The 16,327-nt window shown below is 42.0% G+C and overlaps 1 protein-coding gene across 1 annotated transcript in view; it reads right to left on the reverse strand.

Annotated features, from left to right (window-relative positions):
• mov10 (helicase MOV-10) overlaps positions 1-9,215 on the reverse strand; it is a 43,950-nt gene extending 34,735 nt beyond the window's left edge. The window contains exons 1-5 of the mRNA NM_001173703.1: positions 9,072-9,215; positions 4,126-4,225; positions 3,448-3,695; positions 3,058-3,154; positions 1,397-1,541 (exon numbers count right to left, since the gene is read on the reverse strand). Of these exons, the coding sequence (NP_001167174.1) occupies positions 1,397-1,541; positions 3,058-3,154; positions 3,448-3,695; positions 4,126-4,225; positions 9,072-9,196 (715 nt within the window). The 5' untranslated portion in view covers positions 9,197-9,215. The remainder of the gene's footprint in view (positions 1-1,396; positions 1,542-3,057; positions 3,155-3,447; positions 3,696-4,125; positions 4,226-9,071) is intronic.
• Between the last annotated feature and the right edge of the window lie 7,112 nt (positions 9,216-16,327).

A 16,327-nucleotide genomic window follows, 5' to 3' on the forward strand; every position in this document is an offset into this window, starting at 1 on the left:
GCCTGTCGATGAGAATGGGGGCGAGCTCGGTCCTCTTTTTCCTGTAGTCCACAATCATCTCCTTTGTCTTGATCAAGTTGAGGGAGAGGTTGTTGTCCTGGCCTCCTACCTATAGGCTGTCTCGTTGTTGTCGGTGATCATCTGCAAATTTAATGATGGTGTTGGAGTCGTGCCTGGCCGTGCAGTCATGAGTGAACAGGGAGTACAGGAGGGGGCTGAGCACGCACCCGAGGGGCCCGTGTTGAGGATCAGCTTGGCGGATGTGTTGTTACTTACCCTTATCACCTGGGGGCGGCCCATCAGGAAGTCCAGGATCCAGTTTCAGAGGGAGGTGTTTAGTCCCAGGGTTCTTAGCTTATTGATGAGCTTTGAGGGCACTATGGTGTTGATCGCTGAGCTGTTGTCAATGAATAGCATTCTCACATTGGTGTTCCTTTTGTCCAGGTGGGAAAGGGCAGTGTGGAGTGCACTAGAGACTGCGTCATCTGTGGATCTGTTGGGGCGGTATGCAAATTGGAGTGGGTTTAGGGTTTCTGGGATGATGGTGTTGATGTGAGCCATGACCAGCCTTTCAAAGCACTTTATGGCTACAGACATGAGTGCTACATGTCGGTAGTCATTTAGCACGTTACCTTAGTGTTATTGGGCACAGGCACTATGGTGGTCTGCTTAAAACATGTTGGTACCACAGACTCGGACAGGGAGAGGTTGAAAATGTCCGTGAATACACTTGCTAGTTGGTCAGCGCATGCTCGCAGTACACGTCCTGGTAATCCGTTTGGCCCTGCGGCCTTGTGAATGCTGACCAAATATAGGCTACAGCTTGTTGCGTTGTGGCCATAGATATATAATCCATAGAAGGGTTTTGTAACCTCTTACCCTGGCAATTTGACTGTTAAACTCATGGGTACATTAGCAATGGATGCCAGTCCTGACTTTAATCTGAACGGCCATCTATGGATTATATTTCTATGGTTGGTTGCAGCTGTCGGTTTGCCTTTTGCAGATTTCAAAATACAATTGTGAGAAAAACTGTTTGGAAAGCAAATGGCTACTGCTGAAAAGAGAAGACTAATCTTTCTGTAGAACCAATAGAACCAATTTGTATCAAACAGCAGCACTTGTTTCAAAGTAGCTCATCTTGAGATAGGCTATTGCCAAGACAAGCACATCGGCCATGACCAAATGATGAAGGTGAAGCCTTTGGTGAGTAAGTGTGCCACTGGAAATTGTATTTGCTAGCCTTCTGTAGCTTATGATCTAGACACTGTATATATATTGCCTCCTAATATTGTACAATCTGTGTTTCGCTTCATTGGCCTGGGCTATTGTTTGTTTGAATTCAATACTAAAATGTCTTAATCCGGCCCTGCCTGTGTGTTTGTGTGTGTCTTGCCTGGTCCCAGCTGTAGAGGGTTGTTTCGGGTGACTTTTTGCATGTCCTGTAGGTTGAAGCAGGTCATCCGGTGCAGAGCAGAGTAGTAGGTGAAGGAGAGAGGACTGGAGGAGGAGTTCTCCAGGAACAGACGAACTACGTACACCTGGGGGGAGAGAAGGAGAGTTTGTTAGTTTCTCCTGTAAAGTCATTGAAAGAAAACAGCTACTATTTTGTCACAGGTCTGGTTTGGTCTTAGAGTAAAAATAGATTTACAGATGTGGGATGACTAACTACCGTCTCTTATATGCGAATTAGAGTTCAGAGCAGTCTGACCTCGTGTCGGAAGCCTTTTGTACCCATTCTCCCAGATCTTTTCGCCCGACCTGCTATCACTTTAGATTTGCATGTGCCGTGTCTGACCATTAATCGCACCTGTATAAATTGAATGTCGGCTTTGTGGGGAAAGACTCTGGTGTTGGGTGCTGGGCGTTCCCCTGTGTCCCCAATTTAAATGATGCTAGGGAAATGCTGTTTTCATAACAAGTGGGAAACTCGTAAAATACTACTTGTAAACTGGGAGAAATGAGTTCTGTGCGTTCACGTGCTTTGAACTCGTCGTTCTGATTGGCTGATATGACAAACAAGCTGCATAAACCATAAACTAAAAGTACAGTTATTGTGTTGGCAAACAAATTAGTGTTCAAAAACAATATGAATAGATTATAAATAATGTTTTGTTGTTGCATTTAACTGCCGAAAATGCTGTTATCAAGGTAATTTCCTTAGTATGTGACTTCAGAGTTCACCATGTGGGAAGAGTTCAGAGATGATAGACGAGTTTCCCATTAGTAATTACCAGTTGGAGGGGCGTTTAAGTGGATTTTTCCCAGTCGTATGCTGGTATTGACGAATTTACGAGATGTTATGAACGTAGCATTACACGGAACACAAACCGGCTGCGCGCGTGCGCCATCGTGCATACATTTATTTTGTCCCCACACCAAACGCGATCATGACACGCAGGTTAAAATATCAAAACAAACTCTGAACCAATGAAATTAATTTGGGGACAGGTTAAAAAGCATTAAACATTTATGGCAATTTAGCTAGTTTGCTTGCACTTGCTAGCTAATTTGTCCATTTAGCTAGCTTGCTGTTGCTAGCTAATTTGTCCTGGGATATAAACATTAGGTTGTTAATTTACCTGAAATGCACTAGGTCCTCTACTCCGACAATTAATCCACACATAAAACGGCCAACCGAATCGTTTCTAGTCACCTCTTCTCCTTCCAGGCTTTTTCAATGTTTAACTTATATGGTGATTGGCATCTAAACTTTCATAGTATTACCACGACAACCGGCAACACAATTCGTCTTTCAATCACCCATGTAGGTATAACCAATGAGGAGATGGCACATGGGTACCTGCTTCTATAAACCAATGAGATGGGAGAGGCAGGACTTGCAGCGCGATCTGCGTCAGAAATAGGAATGACTTCTATTTTAGCCCTTGGCAACGCGAACGCTCGTTGACGCGCGCGAGCAGTGTGGGTGCAATAATTGAATAACATAGATTCCTACATTTATTTTGCAACGCTCGAGCACGCGACGCGAGCGCTGTAGTCAGGGTATTAGGGTCAGAGTTAGAGTCAGGGTTGAAGGTCAAGGTCTGGTCTTACCTCTGTCTCACTCTCCAGACTGAACTTGATCAGGCCGTCTACAACAGGGTGGTCAGAAGTGATGCGTACACCGCCATGGTCAGAGATCAACTCCGCTCTGAGGGGGTAGGGGTCAGGAGATAGGTTAGTCACATTAGAGGCCCAATCCCAAATGGACCCCTAGACCCTATGCACATGCCGAGATCGGAGAGGATTTGAAAGGTGTGAGCAATATGATAATAGCTTCACTTGCTCACTGAAAGGCTAGGTGGATGATTAACCAAATTGCATATACCCATCACATCCTGTCAGTCCATAGGGCATTTGGGATTGGGCCACCAAGGATCGATAAGGACCTGATGAATGAAGAATAAAGGTAAAGACAAACAGCTCCATGTCTGGACCAATCACCTGTCAGACTTGAACTTCCTGAGGATGTAATTTGCCAGTCTCCAGTCTCTCCTGGGGGTGTGTGATGTCTGGGCTGGGTCAGATGAGGGCGCCACACACACTCCGCTCACACATGCCCCATTTTTCTGCCCCACCCCGTTCACCTTGCCTCCATTCTGAACAGGAAAAGAGCTAGATGCCCCCTGCTGCTTCTGGCCACGCCCCTTTCCCCGGGGTCCTTGCCACTGGTCCTGACAGAAATCCCTCACCTGCAGACCAACACACACACACACACACACACACACACACACACACACACACACGGGTCAAATTTAACCCTCCGTCTCTTTAGTCTAGTGCCATGTCTATATCTGCTATCAGAGCAGAGTCATTTGGAAAACAAATTTCGGTCTTCTTTTTTTCTTTTGGTTTGGCTTTGACAATGTTGTCTTTGTAACATACGGAAACACACACGTCAGAATGCGGTTGGTATCGATTGCTAGGTTGCAACTGGTTGTAAAAGCTGAGCTGGAGAGGGTGTGGGCCGATCATGAACCAGGACTTTGGACACATGCACGGACAACTGGTGAGCTGTTTGAGGAACACAACAGTAACCCACTACCTACACCCTGCCCAAAGCTACCAGGCTAGGGCCATATGTCAATATAAGTCTGTACCAGGCTAGTGTTGTAGACCTACCTTTGGTTTGAAGTGCACCGCTCCTGAGTAGACTTTGGCATTATTGGACAGCTTGAGAGCATACAGGATCGAACTGAAGTTAGGGTCTCTCACTCCATCCCTAAAAGAGAGAGAGGTTAAAATGCATAAGTCTTCATCAACACCTCCCATCCATTCAGACAACTCACCTATTCTGTGCCTTTTGAGAAGTGTTGATAAGAAGTGTTGATAAAGAGCACATTCAACTTCATAAAAAACGTGTTTTCAAATGTATTCTCCTAACGTGGGCTTCTGATTCCTCTCCTACGTTTAAGATGTGGATTGACCAGATTGTTGACTTTCTTCCTCTTGAAAAGCTCAATTATGACCTCCACAAGAGACAACCCAACTTCGATAGACTCGGTCTCCACTACTCAACTATATTTCAAACTGGACAGAGTGAATGTGGTGATTAAGGAAATGTGTCTATATACACACACGTGGAAGTGTGTGTATAAAACGAATGATGTTCTCATTATCTCAGCTAAAGCTGGAAATATCTAACATGATCACTGATAGTGCTGCTGCAAATTTGTTGTTTGTTACATTTGATTTTTTATTCTATTATTTGTCTGCCACATCTGTGAATGTAAATTGTGTTTTCTTTGTTGACTGAAAAACAAGAAAACTTTAAACTTTTAATTAAAAAAAAAAAACGTTTTCACATCTCAAGAGGTCAAAAAAAAATAAAGTTATAATGCCCTAGAAGCCGGTGTTTGGAGGATATATTGGCACGGGTGTTGTTAGGCCCGAGACGAAGCCTCCCGACACCTTCATTAGGCTACAATGGGACAGCTGGAAGTCAAATCTGAATATTGAAACAAATGTCGGAGAGACAGACAGCAAGGAAAATGAAATGTTAGGTCTAAAAGAAATACGAGATAATGTCTAGATGCTTTTTATAGTGGAGATCAAGTTTATAACTTCCCTGGCTGGGCTGATGAGACAGTGGACTGCGCAGTCAGATGGAATAAAGTAAATAGGCTTTTTAACATCACCGATTTATCCTGTGGTAATTTATGGAATAGACACCGGCTTAGGTAAACATCATCGAAGAAGTAGCTAAGTCGAGTGCTGTGTATATTATGGAACGCCGTTTGGGTCTTTGCGTGTCAAAAAAAGGTACACGTCAAACAACACAAGACTATTTGACGTGTCAAATAATCTTGTTGACCAAACTGGACCTAAATATTACTGCACGTCAGATTATAATTTAATACCTATATTTTTTTTTTTACGTAGTTATAACACTATCACTCGTATTTCATGTCACAACGATTCATCGATACGTATCGACGCTGGTAAAGTTTTGCCCTTCCCCAAGCTCTGGACAGTGCTGGTCATTAAAAAAAAAAGCAAGCTAGCTATTATGGACCCTAGATGGATGCAAACAATGGCCTTCCCCAAAAACATAGCACATCGACAATCTGTTTCAGTAGCTATAGTTTCCTAGCTAACCAACTACCTAACTAGGTGTCATCATCTAAAATACCCCTAATTTATAAGACAGTTCTTATTTGATTAACGGTTGTTGGACCCATCTATGTGAAGCTAGCGACAATAAGGATTAGCCGCAATGGTGGAATTTGCGGTTAGCCTTCAGAATAAAAGTATGTTATTGACAGTGACGCAAATGAATACAAATAGTGGAATTATGCCATAACTGAATAGATCATGCTAAAATGAGGTTAGCATGTTATATAAAATCAACAAACGTCTGTTATTTTGACAAAAATCTGTTGAAATCACACTCAATGTATTAGACTTTAGAATTGCACCAGGGTCAAACTTATTTCACTGTACAGCCTTACCTATGAATTGTGGATCAATGACATGGAGTATCAGTGATACCCAGCGAACCTTAGCATCGTAGCTCTGCGGGATTCTGAAACCACTGTGAATTGAGCCACATGTATTGTACCAGTCAACCAACTATGTGTATTGAACACTACTCCAGAGGGAAAACAATGCAACGTGGATGTTTGGGAGTCTGAGAACTTTGGGGAAGTAGTACTTGGGTACTGAGTAGACTGATACCCCATTTCAATGATCCCCAATCCAACCCTGTTTAACATTAACTAGTCTAAATATGGCATGAGTTCACCAATTGTAACCTTCTGCGTCTCTTTCAACAAGGGACTTTTAATTTGAAGGCGACTCGCAAATTCCACTATTGTGGCTATCTTCACAACACATAACCCGGTTGGATCAGCCCCCACTAGCCAGATGAACCTAGGTGGCTGCTTATAACGTTAGCTTTGGGAAACAGGGTTAAGTAGCTGGATAGCTCGTTTTTTTCCTACGTGAACTGAAGTTCAATTCCAATAGGCGAACAACATGTGGCTACCTAGTGAATACTTACTCACAAGGATTCCTAAATCATTGCTAAGAATATTGAAAATGACTGCAGTTTCTACTGGCAATTGTTTTCAGGCTGGTTGCACATTGGTGCTAGCACGTGCAAATGCAGCACACACAACAATCTATAATATAATTGTGTTATTTGACGTGTCGAATATTGTATCTTTTTGACAAGCAAAGACCCAAACGGCGTCCCATAGTATGTTGTTGGGGTTTGTCGAAATAGAACAACGTCGTGCTTGGATCAGCTGCATTTTACTTCAGGTAACATGTTTGTTATTTGTCTAGCTAATCTGCTAGCTAGCTATATATTTGTTCCACTCAGTGTCTGGAGGCCTAGCAATGGCTGTCTATGCCAAAAAGCTAACTTTGTGCAACAGAAGAAAAAAAATCTGATTGTGACCCGTTGCATTAACATCTCTAGCTAGCCAGTAATATAACGGTAACTAACTAGCTATGTTAGTTCTCAATTTTTAACTAGCAAATTATACTAGCTAGCTAACTTCAATAGCTAATTCTGACACAATAGCTACAGCCATGCATTGTTGGTAAATTACCATAGCTGCTTGCCCAGTTAACCCTGTCATGGACCCTAGCTAGCTAGCGAACGTTAACTAAATAACTAAGGAGGGCTAGGCAGCTACATTTTATATAAGGCTTAACGTTAGATACTGTATCTAGCTAGCTAGCCTACCGAAATGTCAACCAATAATCATAAACCTAATGTATGAAAGTGGCATGCATCTCTGTCCAGTATTATATTGATGAGGACAAGTAATTTGGACGATTTGGCTTAGATAATTTATTAGGTGCTGCCTAGGCTAACAATTCATCTTGGGTGTTTGTGGGTTATAATCAAAGTGAAATGTGTCCCATCAACATTGTGCTGATAAACAAATGACTGGAGAGGAGTTTAATGTGTTTTTCAATGGTGAGAATGGAAAATGTCTTCTCCCTTTCCCAACGCAAACAAATACACACACGTTGAAACAGGGTCAGCAGCAGTGCAGAGCCTCAGGATGGAGGGGTGCTGCACTGCATGGTGTTGGGAAAAGCAGAAGGCACATTTCTGTTCTAATGTACAATAAAGTATCTGATCCCTCCATGTCATTGTCACAAGGTCTCTTTGCACATGTCTACACCCACACCACTGTTTCTATTGCACCACTGTACAAGTATTCCTTGTATTGTACTACACTGCCATTACTGAATGTATGGCTACTATTTAATTGTGCTAAAGTATCCTGTATGTTCAGAACAAAACGTTAGGTTTTTACTATGCCTACTTAAATATGAGAGACTAATGTCGTTATTACAATGCCTACTTTGAGTATTGTGAATGACTTGTTTATTGTGAAAGATGAAGAATTCACATAACATGTTTACTTTGCCAACCAATGAGAGAGCAGAAACGAGAACTAGAATGATCACTTTGAACTTGAGATGGGTTAAATGAAATACTAACTGAAATCTGGAAACTGACAGGCCTATAACATCTCGCTTGTAGCCTAATATGAAATTAACTCCTGCAGAATTAAGTATTTCTTGCAGTACAATGATGCACCAAATGTTATTTATTTTGTCTGGGGAAAAGGAGTGGAGCAATACACTAAGTTTATTTATTTCAGTACCTCAAACAAATGCAAATATGGGTGTGTTATTCAGTGGTAGGCCATTTACATAACAGCTCACTATTTTAACCACGTAGAATTTGCATCAATGACGACGTTCATTCTTATCAGAAACATTAATTTTTGTTTTCACTGCTTTTAACCTCAACATGTTTTCAAGGGAAGAATATTTAGGCTACACTGTTACGCGCTATTGCGTTCTCCCCGGTGCGGTCGAGATGATCAACTATGAAAGAGAAAGCTTTACAGGTGTCAGCTAGCTAATTGCATTATTTCTATAATTTAAGACATTTATTCTTGCGAGTACCGATGTATGCATTGTCAGTATTTGACTTCTAGTGCAAGTTGACAGAAGAGAGGCGTGGGCTAGGCCTGCAGTTTATCTGACTAGACAAGTTGATTTAAATAGCCTGTTACATTTCGGAAATTAATGTGGCTTAAGTGTTCCCCCCCCAACACCCCTGTGAAAAAAGTTGTCCCACCGTCTCTTCCTGTCATACAATGAGGCTAGTGTCCGATGCACAAGGCCGGTTACTTCTCGCCACTATCCAGGCTAAGTAGCCACGTCCTCTGGAGTATCTGGTCTGCTAGTTCCGCCTCTGACTTCGCCATACACCGACTATAGGCTACATGTAACCCTGTTTTTCCGTCTTTATAAGTAGACTTCTTCCTGTAACATGGACTTGACATGTTGAGTTATAGGGTGCTGCTAGCAGGATGTAGTGGGGCCGTGCGTTCTAAGTTCATTTATGGTTTACGTTCCAAAAAAGGTATTCTAGAAACAATAGCCAAACTACGGCTTTACAATGATGGTGAACATTTCGAGAAATGTTGGGGGGTTAAAATCTTACTAGAAGTCACAGAAGGTGCACGAAGGGAGTTGTCAACAAGTCTCTCCTCCAAGTTTGAACAAATCATCGATGAAGATAAATTTACCTGTTTCGAAACTCTGAGTTGTAGATGTCTCGGAGATCACTTTTTTGTTTGGTTGATGTTCGATTTGTTTCATTCAAGAATTCATAAAAATCCAGTCCAATTTGGCAACGCGTTCTTAAATTCATGGCGATATGCGATTGGGAGCAGCTGGCTACTTTGAGAAAATATAGCTATTTGAGTTTCATTGTGTAGAAAACATTAGTGATCATGGAGGATCTGCGGAAATCCTGTCAGACTGAAGAAACGAAACCGGACACATCACTACTCGGTGGGCGTGGAGTTTCCTATCAAAGATATGTATAACTGTATAAGGTTAAAGTCTATGCCAGTGTTGATAATGATCGTATGGTAAAGATGAAACCTTCAAAATAAAATCCCGCATTTAAACAATTTTCAATGTGGATAACTCATTCAAAAGACATTGCATTTTAATCAATAGAGGAGAAAAAGACTATATGTAACCGATGTGAAATGGCTAGTTAGTTAGCGGTGGTGCGCGCTATTAACATTTTAATCAGTGACGTCACTCGCTCTGAGACTTGAAGTAGGGTTTCCCCTTGCGTTGTAAGTGCCGCGGCTTTTGTGGCGCGATGGGTAACGATGCTTCGGTGGGTGTCAGTTGATGTGTGCAAGGGTCCCTGGTTCGAGCCCGGGTTGGGGCGAAGAGAGGGACGGAACCTACACTGTTACATATAGACTTCATAAACAAGATCTCACCAATAACGGTTTAACAGAAGACTGTATTTTGGTCACATTAGATGTCGATTTTTCCTTTGCCTCTGTTGATGCGTGGAACGGATGTGGTCTACATAACGGTGCTAATTAAAAAAAAACGCACAAAAGCTTAGACGAAGACCGTGGGGCCGATATGTAAGTTTATTAAAGATCAGTGGTACTATCAAGAGCAGTGTGCGGCTTCCTTTTTCCTTAATCAATAGAGGAAAGACTTGTTGACAAGTCCCTCCGTGACTTCTATGAAGATTTTAACCTCCAACATCATTGTAAAGCCCTAGTTAGGCTATTTTGTTTATTTGACAAAGTTGTTGCGTTACGTTGAAGTAGTCCTGGTTCTATAGTAGTTACCCCTTTTTTTAACCGGGTAAATTGACTTAGAACACAATTTACAGCAATGACCTGGGGAATAGGGGAGGGGAGATGAATGAGCCAATCGGAAACTAGGTATGATTAGGTGGTCATGATGGTATGAGGGCCAGATTGGGAATTTAACCAGAACACCAGGGTTAATACCCCTACTCTTATAAGTGCCATGTGATCTTTAGTGACCACAGAGAGTCATGTCACCTGTTTAATGTCCCATCGGAAAGACGGCACCCTACACAGGGCAATGTCCCCAATCACTGCCCTGGGGCATTGATATATTTTAGACCAGAGGAAAGAGTGCCTCCTACTGGCCTTCCAACACCACTTCCAGCAGCATCTGCTCTCCCATCCAGGGACCAACCATGTAGAACTGACATACCTGTTAATGACCTAGATTAAAGGGAAAGGAACCACGAAGCTACCTAGTAAGTTGTACAATTGAATGCCTTCAACTGAAATGTGTCTTCCTCATTTAACCCAACCCCTTTGAATCAGAGAGGTGCGGGGGGCTGCCTTAATCAACATCCACATCTTTTGCACCTGGGGAACAGTGGGTTAACTGCCTTGCTCAGGGGCAGCACAACATATTTTTATCTTGTCAGCTCAGGGATTCGATCCAGCAACCTTTCGGTTACTGGCCCAGCACTCTAAACACTAGGCTACCTGCCACCCCGGTGATCATAATAGCGCACCTTTACACATTTAAATCAACCCAAGGCCACATCTGCTGATGTAAAAAGGGCTATATAAGTAAATGTGATTGATTGAATATATCCCCAAGCAGCTGGGAGAGAGTGAGGGATCAGTTATGTACAACCGTGAACCAATCAGTTGGTAACGCGGCGCAGCTACACCAATCCAACAAGCCATGGCTTGCAAATGAGAGTAATGAACAGCTAAAGGATATCCAGATGGCTAAAATGCTCTTAATGCACACCAAGACAAACAAACTGCTACAATCTGTTAAAAAAGTTAATTAGCTCGAAAAGAAAATAGAGTCTATCATGTCAGACATGCACATACAAGGCGTGCACATGAACGAACAAGACCCCAAAAATTGGACAGATGAATTAGACGAAACATGAGAATATTGTCCTTACCGGAAGACAAGGACAAAGTAGACATTTCCAGCTATGTTGTCAAACTGATATCAAATTAAGTTGATGTGGATATATCACTACACAACCATTGCTTCAATAGAGGATTCAATCATCGATCTGTGTTAAATTATATAATATTTTGTGAAGGAAATGCTACCTGCAAATTTCTTAGCCAATGATCTCCTCCACATTTACACTCTCAAAATTGCAGTCCGTGCAAGATAGCCATGTTAGCCATTGTAAAAAACAAAGTTTAACCAAGTCATATTTCATCAAATAATTCCTTTCACTGCAAGCATCCCAAGAAACCAAGATTTTCACTACCGTTCAAAAGTTTGGGGTCCTTGTTTTGAAAGAAACGCTATGTTTTTTGGACATTAAATAAACATCAAATTGATCAGAAATACAGTGAAGGAAAAAAGTATTTGATCCCCTGCTGATTTTGTACGTTTGCCCACTGACAAAGAAATGATCAGTCTATAATTTTAATGGTAGGTTTATTTGAACAGTGAGAGACAGAATAACAAAAAAATCCAGAAAAACGCATGTCAAAAATGTTATAAATTGATTGCATTTTAATGAGGGAAATAAGTATTTCACCCCCTCAATCAGAAAGATTTCTGGCTCCCAGGTGTCTTTTATACAGGTAACGAGCTGAGATTAGAAGCACAATCTTAAAGGGAGTGCTCCTAATCTCAGTTTGTTACCTGTATAAAAGACACCTGTCCACAGAAGCAATCAATCAGATTCCAAACTCTCCACCATGGCCAAGACCAAAGAGCTCTCCAAGGATGTCAGGGACAAGATTGTAGACCTACACAAGGCTGGAATGGGCTACAAGACCATCGCCAAGCAGCTTGGTGAGAAGGTGACAACAGTTGGTGCGGTTATTCGCAAATGGAAGAAACACAAAAGAACTGTCAATTTCCCTCGGCCTGGGGCTCCATGCAAGATCTCACCTCGTGGAGTTGCAATGATCATGAGAACGGTGAGGAATCAGCCCAGAACTACACGGGAGGATCTTGTCAATGATCTCAAGGCAGCTGGGACCATAGTCACCAAGAAAACAATTGGTAACACACTGCCGTGAAGGACTGAAATCCTGCAGCACCCGCAAGGTCTCCCTGCTCAAGAAAGCACATATACATGCCCATCTGAAGTTTTCCAATGAACATCTGAATGATTCAGAGGACAACTGGGTGAAAGTGTTGTGGTCAGATAAGACCAAAATGGAGGTCTTTGGCATCAACTCAACTCGCCGTGTTTGGAGGAGGAAAAATGCTGCCTATGACCCCAAGAACACCATCGCCACCGTCAAACATGTAGTCTATGACATTTCAGATTTAGATATGATCATTTTTACCTAAGTAGTTTGGATGTAGTGAACTACTTTTTCAAATTAACTTTAGCTAAGTAACAACATTTTTCATAAGGGTAACTTTAGTGTAGCTTAACTTCTTCCAGTGTGAAGTAATTGATGGCTTGGGTAAACTATATTTTCAGAGTAGCTTCCCCAACACTGTAGTTACATTGCATGCGCTTAGATTTTGACTTTAATTCCTGAAATACTAGTCCTTTAACACTGCAAATGAAAGCAATACAGAATGGCTTCATTCGCATCACGGCTGGTCCCACACAGCTTTTCAGAAAACACATGTTTTTGTTCTCAGATTTACATACGTCCATTTACTTAATCAAGACCTGAAAAGTCATTGAGCTCATTTAGGCCCAACATAATCATATGGAATTGGAGAGAGAAAAAACTATTTATATACATTTGTCTGTGTACAGAGTTCGTTTGGCTCCATAATGTCAGTTTTATTTTTAAATAAATCGTTAGTTATTTTGTATCTTCAATGTGAGTCTGAAGCCCAGAGTGTGAGTCTGAATGGTGCATATGTGGGTTACTTGGTCATCTGTTTGCTTGATCGCTGGTTTGTTTCGCTGAGCCCTTGCGCTGCATTTCCCCCCTTGACGTCCTGATACTGGAGTAACGGGACCTGGTCGTCCTCCGAGGCTGTGTCATAATCGTCTGAAAGACCGATCAGAGTGCATAGTCTAATATTGATTTTTCTGCCTCAGACGACTCTTCAGAAGTGCTTTTGTGCCCGTCTTTGGGTTCTCTGACTTGGTGTGTTTTCATCCTCTGGCTCTGAGGCTTTTCTGGGTTTGTTTGGTCCTCAGGGGCCTCGCTTACATCTGCGGTCTCACTAGAAGCACCCAAAACATCTCTCGACATATCCGTCCTTTCCCCCTCAGAATTTCTCTTCTCTTTTGTGCCAACAGCGTGTTCCCACTGCTTCTCCCATTCCCTCTCCTCCTCTTTCTCCATATCCCTCTGTTTATTCCTCTCCGTCTCGTCTTTTGTCACAGCCCCTGTGCTGATGGTGCTGTCACCTTTCCTGCCATTAGAGATGAGGGAGGGAGTGAGGTCTTTAACCAGGGGCTCTGGCATCACCAGTATAGGTAGCATGTCGCCTGTTACGGTACTGGAACCGCAGTCTGGATGGCTGCTGTGGCAGCGTGGCGGTGGCGGGATCAGCGACTGTTTCCTGGTGTAGACCCCATGTCTCCCAAGGAGGCTTCCGGAACCTCCCGAGGCCTCATAGTCTATGCTGAACCCTTCGTTCTGGTAGGAGACCTCCTCGACCAGGGGGATCATGGGCCGGCCCGAGTTCACCTGTCAATCACGGAAAGAAGGGGCATTTAGAGGGTTGCTTTGAGGTGAAATGGTTGTTTTGTGACTTGTTACGTTCCAACTGATGCAGTGTTGTCCTTGTCCGTTCAAAAGTCTCATTGGTGTTGTTCAGAATTTCAGAAGTACACTGGACAATTATGGACACGCAGTGTTTCAAATTCAGCACATTTGACAGTGTTTTCTGAAAAGCAGAGGCTGCGCGACCAGATCAAACCGCCCCTCCACACCCATACGCCATCCCCCAGGATGACTCTTCCCCACAGCTAAACAACATTCTGTCCATGTGTTACTTTACGCACACATTTCTGAACAGCTGAAATAAAAATCCAGCAGCATATATATTTTGTAGGCTAATTTAAGACATGATTGACATGTCTGTTGTAACTAAGGATAACGCAGTAGCACGAACATGAGCAGTGCGCAAACAATGTTTTTTTTGCTATATCCTTATCCTAAATGTGGTGTGAAACCAAATGCATTTAGGCTACATGACAAAATAACATATCGCTGTCTACACATTGCATTGGGGCAAAACTGAATTTGAACTATAAATAACATACAGCCGTTATTTCGTCTTTCAATGATCATGCAACACCAAACGATATGATAGACCGCACATCATTGAAATTCGCCAGAGAAGCCTGTTTCACCTCTGGCCAGCCGAACTAGCACATACGCAGAAGGTACGGTTGGTCAGAGAATCTGGTCACGCAGCCACTCCGTTTCGAAATATTCAAAGCACAAAACATTAGCATACTAAATCCATAGAGATAGATACTAGATCTATTCTATGACTGAATCTATAATATTCCCCTTACACATGGGGTTGGGTACTGACCATAAATCGTCTTCGGTCTACGATGCAAAACATAAGCAGGTCAGTATTTCACCTCATCAAACTCAAAATAATTACATATGCAATACTATTACATACAGTGAGCTCCAAAAAGTATTGACAGTGACAGTTTTTGTTTTGGCTCTGTGCTATCATGATTACGGATAATCCTGAATGAATCATGATGAGTGAGAAAGGTACAGAGGCATAAATATCATATCATACCCACCAGAAAATGCTAACCTCCACTGTTATTGTATTAACATGTCTTGGGGGTATGATATTTGTGCGTCTAACTTTCTCACCCATCATTATTCACGATTCATTCAGGATAATCCATAATCATGGTAGCATCCACATTTAATGTTTTCAAACATTAATTTCGCATTTACAATAAAAGTGACTATTGGGCACAAAAAAATCTAAAACGCAACCAAAACAGAGTCACTATGACCAACTGTACCTTCTGCGTATGTGCTAGTTCTGTAATCATTGTGTGCTATGAATATGGGACCACTTTACTACTTTAATACTCATAAGTCAATTTGTCCCAATAGTTTGGTCCCCTAAAATGGTGCAAAATGAAAGCTGACAGTTACAATTTAACCTTCTAGTCGTTGTATCATTTGAAATCCAACGTGCTGGAATACAGAGCCAAAACAACAAACGCCACTGTCCCAATACTTTTGGAGCTGTACAACTATTATGTTATATGTGTTACTGTTGTTACATATCACCAATGTGTAACATTTACAAACAAAAAAACAAAGCAGAACCGCAACATCACAGTACAACCACAGGTGCCATACTTTCATTTGCATAATTATGCAATGGAAGTGCATCACATGTACGCATCTAACACACATTACACCATCTCACTGTCACAACCACAACATCACTCTAGTGCGTACGTCAAAGCAATGCGTTCATGAAAACTCACCATCTGGAACCACCTTAAACTCGACATAAACAGCATTAGTGAAAAGAGACGTCAGGAGCGTAGAGTGAGGAGGGGAGAAAGGAAAGAGAGTCTGATATGCTGAGTTTTAACTTGTTGTGCTGGTTTAGGAGTCAGAGCTCGAAGGTTGTGATTGATATGGCTTTACAGACATGTTTAAAAAAAAACAATTTGATTACTCTGTAGTTTAGATAAGTGGTCGATTAGTTTAGATTAGACAGTAGGTAGGTTTCCATCCAATTGGCGACAGATTTTAAAACCTTTATAAAGAAAAGATGTGCATTTTCCCACCAGTGTTTCCACCAAATTGACTTTTTTTGCGGATAAAAATCGGATATAATTTTTGTCACAAAAACGGTTGCGTTAAATCGCAAATGTGCTTACTATGGTATTGGCACATGCGCTCTAGCCCCTGTGAAGTTGATCATCATTTATTTCACCTGTAGCCTAATAAACCGCATGATTTCCCGAGTCGGAGTGGGAGGATCTCGTGACTCCAAGTTTACTTGAATGTGATGGTTATTATAGCAATATTTGCGCTTAAAGGCGTTTCCGACGCCATTT

Source organism: Salmo salar, chromosome 17 (assembly GCF_965601325.2).
Source record: "Salmo salar chromosome 17, fSalSal1, whole genome shotgun sequence".
NCBI lineage: Eukaryota > Metazoa > Chordata > Actinopteri > Salmoniformes > Salmonidae > Salmo > Salmo salar.